General features: G+C 44.7%; 1 protein-coding gene across 2 annotated transcripts in view; it reads left to right on the top strand.

The window, feature by feature from the left end:
• Positions 1-15,309, top strand: part of ADD2 (adducin 2) — a 125,244-nt gene that overhangs the window by 66,941 nt on the left and 42,994 nt on the right. For both annotated transcript variants that reach the window (XM_004006050.6, XM_042246317.2), the window contains exons 3-4: positions 3,865-4,081; positions 5,779-5,917. In XM_004006050.6, the coding sequence (XP_004006099.4) occupies positions 3,899-4,081; positions 5,779-5,917 (322 nt within the window). In that variant the 5' untranslated portion in view covers positions 3,865-3,898. The remainder of the gene's footprint in view (positions 1-3,864; positions 4,082-5,778; positions 5,918-15,309) is intronic.

Genomic DNA, 15,309 nt, shown 5'->3' with positions numbered 1-15,309 from the left:
TAACCCTAAGTTCTGCTGCGCACAGCTTTGATCCCCTCCCAACATTTTGGGAAGGGAAGGAAGGAGCACAGAAGGATGCCTCTGGCTCCTGCTGTCACGGTAAGGGAGTCAGGGTTCCATTTTCTCCCCTGCCGACTGGAGCAGCCCTATGGGACTGGGCTCCAACAAGTGAAGGCTGGCCTAGGGGCTCCTGTCCATCGGGCCCCGAATGTCTTCATTCCTCATGCATTGTGGGAGAGAGCTACTTCAGAGACTTCACAGATCGACTCCTGGAAAATCCAGATACTCCAAAAGGAAGGGAGAGGACCAGCCTTTTCCTGCTGGATGAAAAGGATTTAGGCCAGGAAGGTTCAGTACCAGGTGGTACCAGTCCCAGAGAGGCTGACAGTTCAGCTGTGACTTGGTGTTACAAGGAACACAAGGATCTCCATGCCCACATCCAGTGTATCCATTGAGGAATTGTCTGTTGCTATTTTAAAAATAACATCAAAGATTTGGGGCTGTGAAGGTGCCAAAGAGAATGAAAATGGATAAGTGTGTGTGTGTGGGGGCAATGCCTCTGGAAGAACTTTGGTCTGCTGCAGTGTTTGCCCAGGAGAATCTGGGTGGTGACCCCAAGTCTGCATGGCTCTGATGCATTCCCATGCATCAGATGTTTGACCTTGTGCTCTCTTGTTATTCCCCAAGTTCCAGAGATGAGGCTCGCTGGGAGCATGAAGCGGGTGAAGTATTCTTAATTCAACCCACGTGCATGGGATTGACTTGAAACCACAAGGCAGTCATCAGTAGGTCATGTGTGTTCTTTGCACATGTTTCTCTTTTGGCATTTGGCTTGAGGAAGAGGCACGGGGGGAATGTGGGTAGAAGGTCTTGCTCCAGGAAACCTAGATCCTCCGTCCTGCCTTTTTCTACATGAGTCTGTTTCTCTCCATAAAGTGTCAGAGCTGGATGGGGCCCCAAGGTCCATTCTGTTCGTTCCCCCATTTAAGGATGGACAAAATGAGATCCAAAGAGGGAAAGTACTTACCTGAGTCCATGAACAAGGGAATGTCAGAACTGGGGCAGCACTGCAGGCTTCTGCTGCTGCTGCTGCTGCTAAGTCGCTTCAGTCGTGTCCGACTCTGTGCGACCCCATAGACGGCAGCCTGCTAGGCTGCTCTGTCCCTGGGATTCTCCAGGCAAGAACACTGGAGTGGGTTGCCATTTCCTTCTCCAGTGCCTGAAAATGAAAAGTGAAAGTGAAGTCGCTCAGTCGTGCCTGACTCTTAGCGACCCCATGGACTACAGCCTACCAGGCTCCTCTGTCCATGGGATTTTCCAGGCAAGAGTACGGGAGTGGGTTGCCATTGCCTTCTCCCTGCAGGCTTCTAGTCTGGAGCTAATTCAGCCCGAAACATCCCCGACAGACTCCATCACTCTTTACTGAGATGAAGAATCTGGCTTTAAATGTCACTAAGTACAACCTCAAACATTCTCGCAACCTGCCAAATATGTTTCAAAATGTCTCTTTAGAGAATGTTTGCTTTGGGCTGCCACTCCCAGGCTGCTCGTTCCTCCCGCCTCCATCTCATCGACATGGCTGGTAAGGATGGTGCTAACTGGGGGAGATCTGTTGAGGGCTTTCACAAGGAGCTAATTAGTGACAGAATTAAGACCAGGGGTCATGGCTTTGTAGACTTGCAAAAGTGGGTTGTGGTGGCATTTGGACCGCTCTTGCTGCCCAGGTCAAGAGTATGGTGGTAGATGGTAGTTAGAGTGGCAGGAAGGGGCCTGGACAGCCATGGGAAGTGGTGCATAACACTACCGTTAGAGGCTTTGTGCCATCTTGGCATGCTTGCTAGAAATGGTAAGCTCCTGGAGTGAATTTTTTTTTAAAGTCTCTCAGTTGTGTCTGACTTTGCAACCCAAGGACTATACAGTCCATGGAATTCTCCAGGCCAGAATACTGGAGTGGGTGGTTGTTCCCTTCTCCAGGGAATCTTCCTAACCCAGGGATCGAACTCAGGTCTCCCACATTGCAGGTGGATTCTTTGCCAGCTGAGCCACCAGGGAAGCCCTGGAATGAATGCCTTCTCTTATACGCCATAACCACAAACATTTATCTGTGGCATTTCAACCATGGCTGCCCATTAGAATCACCCAGAGAACTTTAAAAAAATCCTGATATCCAGGTTACACCCAAGATTAATAATATTAAAATCTCTGATATCGGTATTTTTCAAAGTTCTCCAGGAGATTCCAATGTTCACCCAAGCTTGAGAACCCCAAGGGTTCGGAGCTTCAGCTGACCCTTGAAGGACCTTGTCCGTGTGTCTTCCCTTGGACTTGCTATTTGCCTTCCCCAAAGAACAAGAATGCAAACAACAATAGTATCAGTCAATCACCCGAGTGTTCTGGGCTGATGGGATGGGCTCCCACTTACTTCTCTTGCCTAGTATGCCCCTGCCTACCCTACTTGGAAGAACTGTAAGGTAGAGGATAAAGTGCTGACAGAAGATGGAAGAAGAAGTCGCAGACGTCTCATAGACAACAAGCATATGCTATCTGGTTGTCAACAAGGCCTGCTCCATAATGAGCTGCTGACTGATAGAAGGCTAAGGCGTGGGCTAACAGGATGAGCCTAGAGGGCAGAGCAGATCAGGTCTGGGGAGGCCAGGAGCTGCTTTGAGAGAACAATGGCAGCTCCACCTCCTTCTGGAAGGGAGCCCCCAGAGGCAAAGTGGGGGAGGGGCAGATTAAGGATGAAAGCCAGGTACCTTGAGCGCAGGTAAAGCTCTTTTGTTGGTATCTTCCTATTTGCCTTCAAAAACTAGTTATTATTCAGTCAAGGCACTTGCCTTCTTTTGCTGAGAAAGGGCTCCTTCTTTTGGGAGAAGGCTGAAGCTCTGTAAGCCCCCACACCCTCTGGATGTTGAAGGAGCATGATAACTCAGGCTTGAGGGCCTAGCAGGGCTGACACAGAGTGAGACTGGTGGCCACAGTCCCACAGCTGGGAAGCCAAGGCTGAGTAGCAGCCTGCTTCTTCAGCAGGACTCCAGTATGGCCATAAGGACATTCATTCCCTCATCATTCAGGCATTTTTAAAAGCCTGCTTGAGTGGAGAAAATAAGTGACTCGTCCCCAGCCCAACCTTCCAAGGACGGCCCTAGTTCTCACTCCAGGTCTAGATACGCAGGCCTCTGGGCAGCCGGGCATATGGTGCCCTTCAATCAGTGTTCATTGTTTCACTATTTCTCAATATGCATTTACTGGGGTTTAGAGAAACTCATTTTCCACTAATAAAAACTGCACACCTCTTTTAAATTCATGATAAGAAATGATTCTCCAGTGAGACACATTTTGCAGAAACAGATTCACCAATAATTCTTTTCCTGAGGCGGGAGTAAAGTCAAAGTCGTAGGGGGAAAAAAAGCACCGCTTAGTCTGTTAGAAGTTCCCCGTTCTTTTTTCAGTTTCGTGGATTTCCCACCGCATATTTTTTAGGAGGCTTCTTAGAGGGTTTACATTTTAGATCAAGTGAATAGCTTTACACTGTGTGGATAAGCATCACAAAATGCCCCCAAAGCTTTGCAGGTCGCGCTCGCCCTGGGGGACCAGTCTACTTGAACCTGAGTGCAGGGCCCAGAGCCCCGCGGGTCAGGCAGGGAAGGGCTGGGAGCCAGAGCCAGTAACAGACCTTCACCTAGTCGGACGATGCACCAGCGCCCCCTACAGGCCGGCAGCCGCGGCGCCCTGCCTGCCAACCCGCCTCCCAGCTCACACTCTCCTGGGAATAGCCTCATCCCACTCCCCACCCCCAATGCAAGCCCTCCGGCCTAGGAAGCGTGCACCCCGACTGGGAGCACCCTCCTTTCTTCTCGGCAGGGGTCCAGGAGTGGACTGCAAACCCACTAGGACGATGAGTGAAGAGACCGTCCCCGAGGCCGCCTCCCCGCCGCCCGCGCAGGGGCAGCAATACTTCGACCGCTTCTCTGAGGACGACCCCGAGTACCTGCGCCTTCGCAGCCGCGCGGCCGACCTGCGGCAGGACTTCAACCTGATGGAGCAGAAGAAGCGCGTCACCATGATCCTGCAGAGCCCGGTGAGTGGGGGTCTGACCCCCGCGGGCAGGGGAGGAGGAAGGAGGCCAGGGGAGGGCGGGGAAGGGGTGCAGAGGACGCTGACGCACCCGCTGAACCCGAAAGAGAAATTGCTTCTCTTCCGCTTGCTCAGAGACGGAGCAGTTTTCAGCTCTGAGCAAGATGCTCTGGCTGCGTGGGTATTTGAGTACCTCCCTAGTCGCTGGCGGATGGCAAAACCTGGCTTATGTGCAGCTTATGGCTTGTGTTTGATTCCCTGGTTGGGGAAGGTGGATCTGAGAAGCAGGAGCCCTACTTCAGTTCCTCGTGCCCCTTCTGAGCCTCACTTTCCAGTCTTCCTCTCCCTCTTCATCAAAAACTCTTAACAATTCGGGTAAACCAGGGGCCAGCGAGAGGTGCCACGTGGGAGGTCTGGGGCTCCTTTTTCTGCACACCACCGAGAACTCTGTCCTGGCAAATAAGGCTTTGACATACCAAGGCAGGAGTGAAGTGGGCCTGAAAGCCCCAGGAGGCAGGCAATAGAGAGCAGAGGGGCAAGTCTGGGTCACCGAGCCCTGGCCAGAGTCTTGAGGTCAGTTGGCGCCTGCCTGGGGTAGACACAGTGCCCCAGGTGGTGTGTTGGGAAAGATGGAGGGTGGGTCTCCTGGATCAATGAAGCAGGACCATGATGCAGGCCCTCCCAGCGGGGGGAAGAGCGGTGGGAACAGAGGCAATAGGTCTCTCAGGGAGTAGAGCTGGGCGATCCTAAGTGTTGGTAAGCCCAGGGAGGAGTGGCATCTCCAGGTACTGGCCAGGATGGGCTCTGCCCCAGTCCCTGCCAAGGTATTGGAGAGCCAGGGCGTGCAGTGGGCCGTGTGTGACCCAACTGAGAGCACACAGTAAACGCTAAGGAGGACGGGCCCCAGGTCTTGGTGACAGGTGACAGTGAGCTGGGGGTCTGGAGGAGAATGCATCGGGATGACAGAATCTCTGCGTGAGACCAGAACGGTTGGCTGTTGTGTGGTAGGAGCGGAGGCAGAGTTAGTACTAACCCAAGTTTGGGAACCTGAAGGATGGGACTATTCTCAGGCAGGAGACGGGGCCAAGAGGCAGTCATGCTGCTTCTGTCCATTTTTGTAGATTCCTCAACACCTAAGTGGCTCCCTATTTCCTCCTGAGTGTCACCTGATGGGCTGCCATGCCCTATCTATGGACTGATGGTCTGAAAAGCCAGGCTTAGAGTAGCAGGATATCAGAAATGACCTCTGGAGGTCATCAACTCCTTCTGTATAGGACCCACCATCCCCACCCCTCATAAGGAAACTGAGGCCCAGAAGAGCCATCAGCCTGACTAATGACAGGAAAGATGGAATACTTTTTCATTCAATTCTGTTTTTTAAAATGTCTTTTAATTACTAAAGTGAAGTCCTGTTATGTCTGATGGGGGGGAGGGGTCTAGGCTATCACTAAGACATCAGAAGGACCTGGATTCTAGAGAATATATTGCCTGGAGTTTTCCCCCAGGGCAAAGGGAATAGGATCCATTCCCAGCATCTCCTTATTGCTTCCCACGCAGCAGTTTGGGGAGGCTCCTGAGGTCTCAGATATGTGGCTGTGATCTAGCTGACCCAGGGGCCACGGTTGGGCACTTGGAAGAGGGGCCATCAGTATCCCTCCTACTTGAGACGCACTGTGAGGAAGCCTTGGGGGCTTGCTTCAGTCTTTCAGGGAGGAGCTGGAAGGCCTTATCCAGGAGCAGATGAAGAAGGGAAACAACTCCTCCAACATCTGGGCCCTGCGGCAGATCGCGGACTTCATGGCCAGCACCTCCCACGCAGTCTTCCCAACATCTTCCATGAGTACGTGGGGAACTGGGGAGCTGCCAGGAGCAGAGGTGGAGGAAGTGGGGGGGTGGGGTGGGGGGAAGGCACAGTAATAAGCAGCTCAGTTGCCAGGCTACGGAGTGAGTGGTACAGCTGCCTTAGCAGAACTGGGGGATCTGGGCAGCAGGGAAAGAAGTACCTGGCTCTGCTTCTAATGCTGCTGTGACGTAAAGGCCCGTGGAGAATGATCCCTGATGCCCAGAACTAGGAGGGCGGGGGTGGTTCTGCTGGGGGAGGGGGTAGTGTCATTGCAGAGAGGCAGGGCAGCCTAGGTATGACCCCACCACCTCCACCCCTCATAAGGGGATTAGCGTAAAGGGAAGAGCTTTGCAACCCAAGACCCCTTACGTGGCCTCTGCCTGAGGCCCGGGAGTGGACACTGGAGAGTGAGAATTTGGCTCCCCGCCACTCTAGCTTTGGGTACAGAACCTGAGAAAATCCTCCTAGCATCCAGCTCTCAGGCGGCTCTTTCCTCAGTCCCCTGGAGTCACTCCTTTGGAGATGGAGTTGGAAGGGGACACCAGGAGGCCTTTGGAGCTGGTGTCTCCATGCTCCACTGGACAGGTCAACATGACTCCATAGACAAGGGCCAAGAGCAGCCAAGGCTAGGTACAAACCCATCTTCCTTGGCTCTGAAGCTCTGCCCACAATCTTTAAGAAACAAACATTGGAAAATACTTTCCTCAATAAAATAAATACAGGATTATGGTTGAAAATTAGGAAAATAATCAAGAAAGGGAATTAAAAATCACTGAACTGTGTCCTTACAACCAAGACATTCTTATTATCAATGTTTTGGTGTGTGTCCTTCCAGCCTTTTTTTCTTAATACACGGAGACTATGCAAAAAATGCAATCACATTATACACACAAATTTATATCCTTACGGTATCTTGACTAATTCTTCACAGAAGAAATATGGTTATATAACATACATTTTGGTAGATGTATGCTATTCTATACATGGTTGAATATGCCATAGTTTATTTTAATCAGTTTCCCATTTTTGGACTTTTAAGTCATTCCCAACTTTTTGCTGTTATGAATGACAATTCAAGAAACATCCTTGTCAATAAATCTGCGATTAAATCCATGACTATTTTCTTAAGATAAATTGCTAGAAGTAGAATTGTTAGATTGAATTATATGCATCTTTTAAAGATTGTCATGCATAATGCCGAATTACCCTGGAGAAAGATGGAATGAATTTACATTGCTACCAGAAATGCAGGGGTGCCCATTTCCTCCACCCTGATCTGTAGTCTGTTACCATGTTTCATCCTGATGATATGATAGGAGATAAATGGTACTTTGTGTTTTAGAGTCCTTTTATTTGATTACTAATGAGATTGAATATTTTCGTATACATATTGGGCATGACAAAGAGAAAACCCAATATGCGCAATATGTATATGAAAATATTCAATCTTATTAGTAATCAAATAAAAGCACACTAAAACACAAAGTACCATTTATCACCTATCGTATCATCAGAGTGAAAAATGGTAACAGGCTGCAGGTCAATAGTAAATTGCCTGTCATACCCTTTGCCAGGTTTTCACTTGCACATTCTTTTCTTGGGCTTTTCTGGTGACTCAGCAGTAAAGCATCTGCCTGCAATACAGGAGACATAGCAGATGAGGGTTCGATCCCTGGATTGGGAAGATCCCCTGGAGGATGAAATGGCAACCCACTCCAGTATTCTGGCCTGGACTATCCTGTGGGCAGAGGAGCCTCATGGACTATAGTTCGTGGGGTGGCAAAGAGTCAGACACAACTGAGCATGCATATTCTTTTTTTACAGGTTTAAAAATCTTTATAACGTAAGGCTAGTTCTCTACTCCCTATCAAATACACTGCAGATTTTCCCCAGTGTCTCCTTTGCTTTTTAATTTTTTCATGATATTTTTGTGTCGTAGAATAATTTCCATGGAGTTGAATCTGTTTCTGTTTTCTTTTGTGTTGTCTGCTTTTGATTGTATGCTTAGAAACACCTTCCTTAGGTTTTATCATCCAATAAAATACTTTTAATTATTCATTTGCAATTTTTCTCAGCCATCATACAAGTTGATTCTTTAAAATAACTTTAGAAGTATTTTGTCAATCTCTTTATTCACCTCAAAAAAGTTCCTTCTGGGATTTTGAATGAGGTTGCATTAAATGAATAGATTAATTTGGTGGAGACTTTATAAATGTTCAGTTTTATATTAGAATGTAAGCTCCATTGGGGAAAGGATATTTGTATGTTTTGTTCACTGTTAGAGTAGTATCCTGAACTTAGAAAAGTAGCTGGCATGTAACAGGTGCTTACAAAACACCTGCATGAATGAATTTTAAATCTTTTCGGAAATGATATGTCTTCGATTATTTAATTCTTTAATGTCTGTCAGAAAAGATAGTAGCTATTTTTATATTCAGTTCAGTTCAGTCGTTGAGTTGTGTCCAACTCTTTGCGACCCCATGGACTGAAGCACACTAGGCTTCCCTGTCCATCACCAACTCTCAAACTCATGTCCATTTAGCGGGTGATGCCATCCAGCCATCTCATTCTCTGTCGTCCCCTTCTCCTCCCGCCTTTAATCTTTCCCAGCATCAGGATCTTTTCAAATGAGTCAGTTCTTCACATCAGGTGGCCAAAGGAGTGGAGCTTCAGCTTCAGCATCAGTCCTTCCAATGAATATTCAGGACTGATTTCCTTTCGGATGGACTGGTTGGATCTCCTTGCTGTCCAAGGGACTCTCAAGAGTCTTCTCCAACACCACAGTTCAAAAGCATCAATTCTTCAGCGCTCAGCTTTCTTTATAGTCCAACTCTCACATCCATACATGACCACTGGAAAAACCATAGCTTTGACTAGATGGACCTTTGTTGGCAAAGTAATGTCTCTGCTTTTTAATATGCTGTCTAGGTTGATCATAGCTTTTCCTCCAAGGAGCAAGCGTCTTTTAATTTCATGGCTGCAATCACCATCTGCGGTGATTTTGGAGCCCCCCAAAATAAAGTCTCTCACTATTTCCATTGTTTCCCTATCTATTTGCCATGAAGTGATGAGACTGGATGCCATGATCTTAGTTTTCTGAATGTTGAGCTTTAAGCCAACTTTTTCACTCTCTTTCACTTTCATCAAGAGGTTCTTTAGTTCTTTTTCACTTTCTGCCATAAAGGTGGTGTCATCTGCATATCTGAGGTTATTGATATTTCTCCTGGCAATCTTGATTCCCACTTGTGCTTCATCTAGTCCAGCATTTCTCATGATGTACTCTGTATATAAGTTAAATAAGCAGGGTGACAATATACAGCCTTGATATACTCCTTTCGCAATTTTATGTAGTGCTTGCTAATTTCTTTAAAAAAATTAATTATTTTAATTGGAGGATAATTATAATATTGTGGTGGTTTTTGACATACATTGGCACTTACTAATTTCTTGTTAAATTTCTTCTGAAAATTTTATGTAATTTGTCATTTTGAGTGATTCTCCATTCAGATCTTTTTCTGGTTATAGCTGTCACCTAGGGAAATCACTGGAGTTATACATATATAAATGTGTGTGTATTTATGTATATTATGTTTATATATATTATATACATATATATATCTGTCATTGGAGTTATATATATATTATACATCATTGGAGTTATATATATATATATATATATATACACACACACACACACATATATACTAACCCCTATTGAGCTCCTAAATTCTATATCTTCTCAATGAATTCTTTTGGGTTTTGTATATAGAAAGAAATCACATAGTCATTTTGCATTCTTCAAGATTTTACCCTTTGGTTTATTTTTCCAGTTTTCTCACTGCATCCGTTAGAACTCGCAGAACAATGTTTAATAATAGATCAGAGAGGAATCATCTTTGTTTTGTTTCTGACTTTAATGGTTATTCTTTTACCACAAGAGTTTGAGATAATTATTCTTTATCATGTTGAGGAAATATCTTTGTATTCTAGTACAATATGGGTTTTTCTCAGAAATGGATGTTGAATTTTATAAAATGCATTTTTGGTATTTATTGATGTTTCTTTCCTTGATGTGGGTGAATTGTATTAACAGATTTCTGAATGTTGAACTCTTTTCATTCCTGAAATAAATCATTTGTGATTTTGATGCAGTCTTTGAAACATACTCTTCTGGCTTTGATTTGCTGGAATTTTATTAATTTTTACATCCATAGTTGCGCGTGATGAAAAGCAGTTAGCTTTCGGGCAGCCTTTGTTTAGCACTGACATTAAGGCTATCATCTCCTGAGATGAATCAGGGGGAGCCCCACCCACTTCTTTGCCCTGCTGCCGCTCAGTCACTCAGTCGTGTCCAACTGTTTGTGGCCCTGTGGACTGTAGCCCGCCAGGCTCCCCTGTCCATGGGATTCTCCAGGCAAGAATACTGAAGTGGGTTGCCACTTCCTTCTCCACTTCTTTGCCCTAACAGAGCAAAAAAATTAGGTAGGAAGTCTCTGCTCTTTGAAGACTTATTATTCACTTTTGAAGCTGTCCAGATCTGAAATACTTGGATAACATCTTTCTTTCTGTTTCATCTAAAGTTCTTTAAAATTTTGTTTTGCTGCTTCTTGAGTAAATTTTGGTCATATTTATATAAAATAATTCATTTCACATGGCTTTAAAAATTACTAGTGTGATTTACAATATTATTTTTATCATTTAAACTTTCTGCTGTGGATATGACATCCCATTCTCACTCCTGATGCTGTGTGTTCCTGCTTCCTCCTTACCGGCAAATCCAGAGACTGGTTTATTCATAGATCTTCTCACATAAGCCAGTTCTTGGATTTACATATTGATTCTCCTAATTTCCTTGTATTCTGATTCATTGATTTTGTTTTTATACGCATCAATTCTTTTCTATAACTTTTCTTTGGTGTATTTTAGTCTTTATATTTTTCTGTAATAGAATAAAATGAATTTGATCTATTTTCATATTTAATACAATAATAAAGACATGTAAGGCTATGAAGTTTTTTCTCTGAGTATAAATTTGATCTTGTTCCATAAATTTTGACATGCAGAATTTTCTTTATTGTTAATTTCTAGGTAGCTTGCAGTTGCTGTTTTGGCTTCATTTTTATTCTGAAATAAAATAAGTGCCCTCTGGGAGTGTGCTGTCTCATTTGTTAGTGGTAGAATTTGTATTCTTTTAAAGGTTTATTGATAATGTCTAGTTTTATTGCATTATGTTTACAAAATGCAGCCTACTTATTGTCTGTGTTGGGGATTTATTGAGATTTTTTTTGTGGCCTAATAATATCATATTTAAATGATACATGGATATAGACTCTATCCCTGGGGCATAGTATTTCATTTGTCAAATGTATTCATTTATCATTTTTTATTTCATAAAAAATTAATGTTGTGTTGTCTCCCACTGTATTTGATTTCTGTTCATTTCTCTGTATTTATGACAGCTTTTGCTTTGTATATCTTGATAAAATGCTTTTCAAAGCATAAATGTTTTTATAGCTATAGCTCCATTATGGATTATGCTTTTATTCCTTATAAAATGACCTACAAAATGGCTCTTTTTGTCCAAAAGAGCATTATTTTCCTTGGCTTCTATTTTGGTCATATTATGACCTCTGTTTATTTTTTGTTTATAGTTGGCTGGGCTACTTTTGATGGTCTCTTTATTTTTACCTGCTTTGTGTCACTTTATTTTAATGTTTGTTTTTATAAATCTCCTATAGTATTGTCTTTTGGCATCTGTTGTTATAACAGAGAAATCTAAAACAGTCTATTATTGGTTCCTTTGTTGGTAACCTTTTGTTTTCTCCTAGATGCTTGTGGAATTTCCTCCTTACCCTCACATTTCAGAAATATTGTCAGAAAACATCAAATTGTGGGTTATTTTCTTTTAATGGAATGCAGTAAGTCCTTATACTTTACACACACACACACACACACACACACACACACACGTCTTGAACTCAAATTTTTTTCTTCTATTATATCAGTACAGTTCAGTTCAGTCACTCAGTCGTGTCCGACTCTTTGCGACCCCATGAATCGCAGCACGCCAGGCCTCCCTGTCCATCACCAGCTCCCGGAGTTCACTCAAACTCACGTCCATCAAGTCAGTGATGCCATCCAGCCATCTCATCCTCTGTCGTCCCCTTCTCCTTCTGCATCCGAGTCTTTTCCAATGAGTCAACTCTTTGCATGAGGTGGCCAAAGTATTGGAGTTTCAGCTTTAGCATCAGTCCTTCCAAAGAACACCCAGGACTGATCACCTCTAGAATGGACTGGTTGGATCTCCTTGCAGTCCAAGGGACTCTCGAGAGTCTTCTCCAACACCACAGTTCAAAAGCATCAATTCTTCGGTGCTCATCTTTCTTCACAGTCCAACTCTCACATCCATACATGACCACAGGAAAAACCATCGCCTTGACTAGACGGACCTTAATTGGCAAAGTAATGTCTCTGCTTTTTAATATGCTATCTAGGTTGGTCATAATTTTCCTTCCAAGGAGTAAGCGTCTTTTAAATTCATGGCTGCAATCACCATCTGCAGTGATTCTGGAGACCCCAAAAATAAAGTCTGACACTGTTTCCATTGTTTCTCCATCTATTTCCCATGAAGTGATGGGACCGGATGCCATGATATTTGTTTTCTGAATGTTGAGCTTTAAGCCAACTTTTTCAGTCTCCTCTTTCACTTTCATCAAGAGGCTTTTTAGTTCCTCTTCACTTTCTGCCATAAGAGTGGTGTCATCTACATATCTGAGGTTATTGATATTTCTCCTGGCAATCTTGATTCTAGCTTGTGCTTCTTCCAGCCCAGCATGTCTCATGAGGTACTCTGCATAGAAGTTAAATAAGCAGGGTGACAATATACAGCCTTGACGTACTCTTTTTCCTATTTGGAACCAGTCTGTTGTTCCATGTCCAGTTCTAACTGTTGCTTCCTGACCTGCATACAGATTTCTCAAGAGGCAGGTCAGATGGTCTGGTATTCCCATCTCTTTCAGAATTTTCCACAGTTTATTGTGATCCACACAGTCAAAGGCTTTGGCATAGTCAATCAAGCAGAAATAGATGTTTTTCTGGAACTCTCTTGCTTTTCCCATGATCCAGCGGATGTTGGCAATTTGATCTCTGGTTCCTCTGCCTTTTCTAAAACCAGCTTGGACATCTGGAAGTTCATGGTTCATGTATTGCTAAAGTCTGGCTTGGAGAATTTTGAGCATTACTTTACTAGTGTGTGAGATAAGCAAAATTGTGCAGTAGTTGGAGCATTCTTTGGCATTGCCTTTCTTTGGGATTGGAATGAAAACTGACCTTTTCCAGTCCTGGGGCCAGTGCTGAGTTTTCCACATTTGCTGGCACATTGAGTGCAGCACTTTCACAGCATCATCTTTCAGGATTTGAAATAGCTCCACTGGAATTCCATCACCTCCACTAGCTTTGTTCGTAGTGATTCTTTCTACGGCCCCCTTGACTTCTTATTCCAGGATGTGTGGCTCTAGGTGAGTGATCTACTAATATGCTTAGATGCCAGGGCTTCTTGTCTTTGTCCCATGTCTATCAAATTCTTGCTCATCATTTTCATGTCTCTGATCTTACACTCTTCCTCTTGAAAGAGAAATAGGGCTTTCCATTGCTTTACTGATCAGCATCTGCCAGGAAAACAGTTGGATGCCTGGAAATCTGGTTGGTGCATGCCAGGGTAACTGAGTCAGGGAATGTGGAGAAGGAAAATTCTAGGTGCCATGAGTCAAAGCCCAGAGAGGTTGTTCTTTGTCTAGCTCCATTCGCCTTAGGATTGTGTTTCCTTGAGTTTTTTTTTTTTTTTCCTGTTGTAGAGCATGTTGGTATCTTTCTGGGAGGTTTGGTGGATTTTCATCTCTGTGTTTTCTTAGGTACTTTGAAATAATGGCCCAGTTAGACCTTCACTTGGTGAGGCTGATCAGAATAAGCATCCTTTGCAAGAAGCCTCTGAGGACAGAGGACCGGGGACTCCTGTGGAGCCCTCTGGCCTCTTCTGGGCCTGTGAGTGGGTAGTCCTTACGGGAAGCTCCATAGGGTTGGGGAGGGGGACTCTTAGGGGATACAGGACACAGAGGATATGATAGTGAGTGTTTTCAGACCTCTTCTGGCCTCCTGATCGTCTCTGGGGACTCCACAGTTATTTCTAAAAGAAGGTTCAAAGACCTTTCCCAACAACAGCCTCTCCCTATCTCCGGCTTTGCTTGGGGGCCTTATGCTTTTGATGTGCTTCCCTTCTTGCTGCCAGGGGCAAATACTTGTCTGGGGAACTAGAAAGGAGGCAAGGAGCCTTGACTAGTCAGCTTGGAATAGAAATCCTTAATTTTGAGATTTTGTTGCTGTTTTTCTTGCCAGTTCAGCCAGGTCTTTGGACCACTTGTATCCCTGTCAACTTCCTATACTGGACCCATGCCCTAGAGGCATACCACCGCTGGTGGGCACAAGCCTTTTGGGGGCATCTTCCTGACATGGGGTGTTTGAGGCTTGCTCTGCTTGCTTTGTGCTCCCAGTCCACCTTCATATCACAGACCTTATCATTTCAACTAATGGCAGACCTGATACAGGACGTACATCATGTGGTGTGGCCGTGAGGTTTGCAGTGATGGTGGAAGCTTCCGAAGAGCATTTTCATCCATTAAAGTTTTTAGAGGGATGCTGAGGAAGGCAGCATCAGGAGGCTCCCAGCCAGACATCATTTTAAGCCAGAACCCTTTCCTATTGATTCTCTTATTGTTTCCTAGTCACTGATTAATTGGAGGGCTGGGGCTCAGATGCCCTCTTCTGGCTTCCGGAGGTATGCAGGCAGTGGTCAGCATGGTTCATGGGACTGACTAGACCCTTTGGGTGCCCTGAGTAGAAGACTATCAGACTCTCTAGGTTCATTTCCATATTACCAGATTCCCAGAAAGAGCCATAAAAAGCCAAGCGCCTGCATGTCTGGAGGCAGTCAGAAGTAGTCCACCCTCAGCCTCCCGCCCTTCAGCCCACCACAGCCACACTGACTTCTGGAGGTTTATGACTTGTCAGAAAAAGTCGAGGAATTTACCTCCTGGTTGACTTGGCTTTCTGTTTGCCCTTTTCCAAATCAGAGAAAAAGTTAGTTAAAACAATAGAATAATACTTAGTTACTTCTTCATTAAAGCTAACTGATAAAATGTACCCATATTTCCACTCAGAAATTTATTTTTGCATTTATTCAATGTCTGTCTCTAGGGTTTATAGTCAGCTTGAGCTGAGATCCTTGCATTTGTGGCCTTGAGTCTGGCCATGGGTTTTGACCCAAAGCAATGCCTTTCTTCCCTTAAGAGGCAGAGGACTTTATTGGGCACAACTACCCATTCTGTGGAGGGTTT

Source organism: Ovis aries, chromosome 3 (assembly GCF_016772045.2).
Source record: "Ovis aries strain OAR_USU_Benz2616 breed Rambouillet chromosome 3, ARS-UI_Ramb_v3.0, whole genome shotgun sequence".
NCBI lineage: Eukaryota > Metazoa > Chordata > Mammalia > Artiodactyla > Bovidae > Ovis > Ovis aries.
Note: the sequence above shows the minus strand (reverse complement) of the source record. Positions and strands in the feature narration are given on the sequence as shown.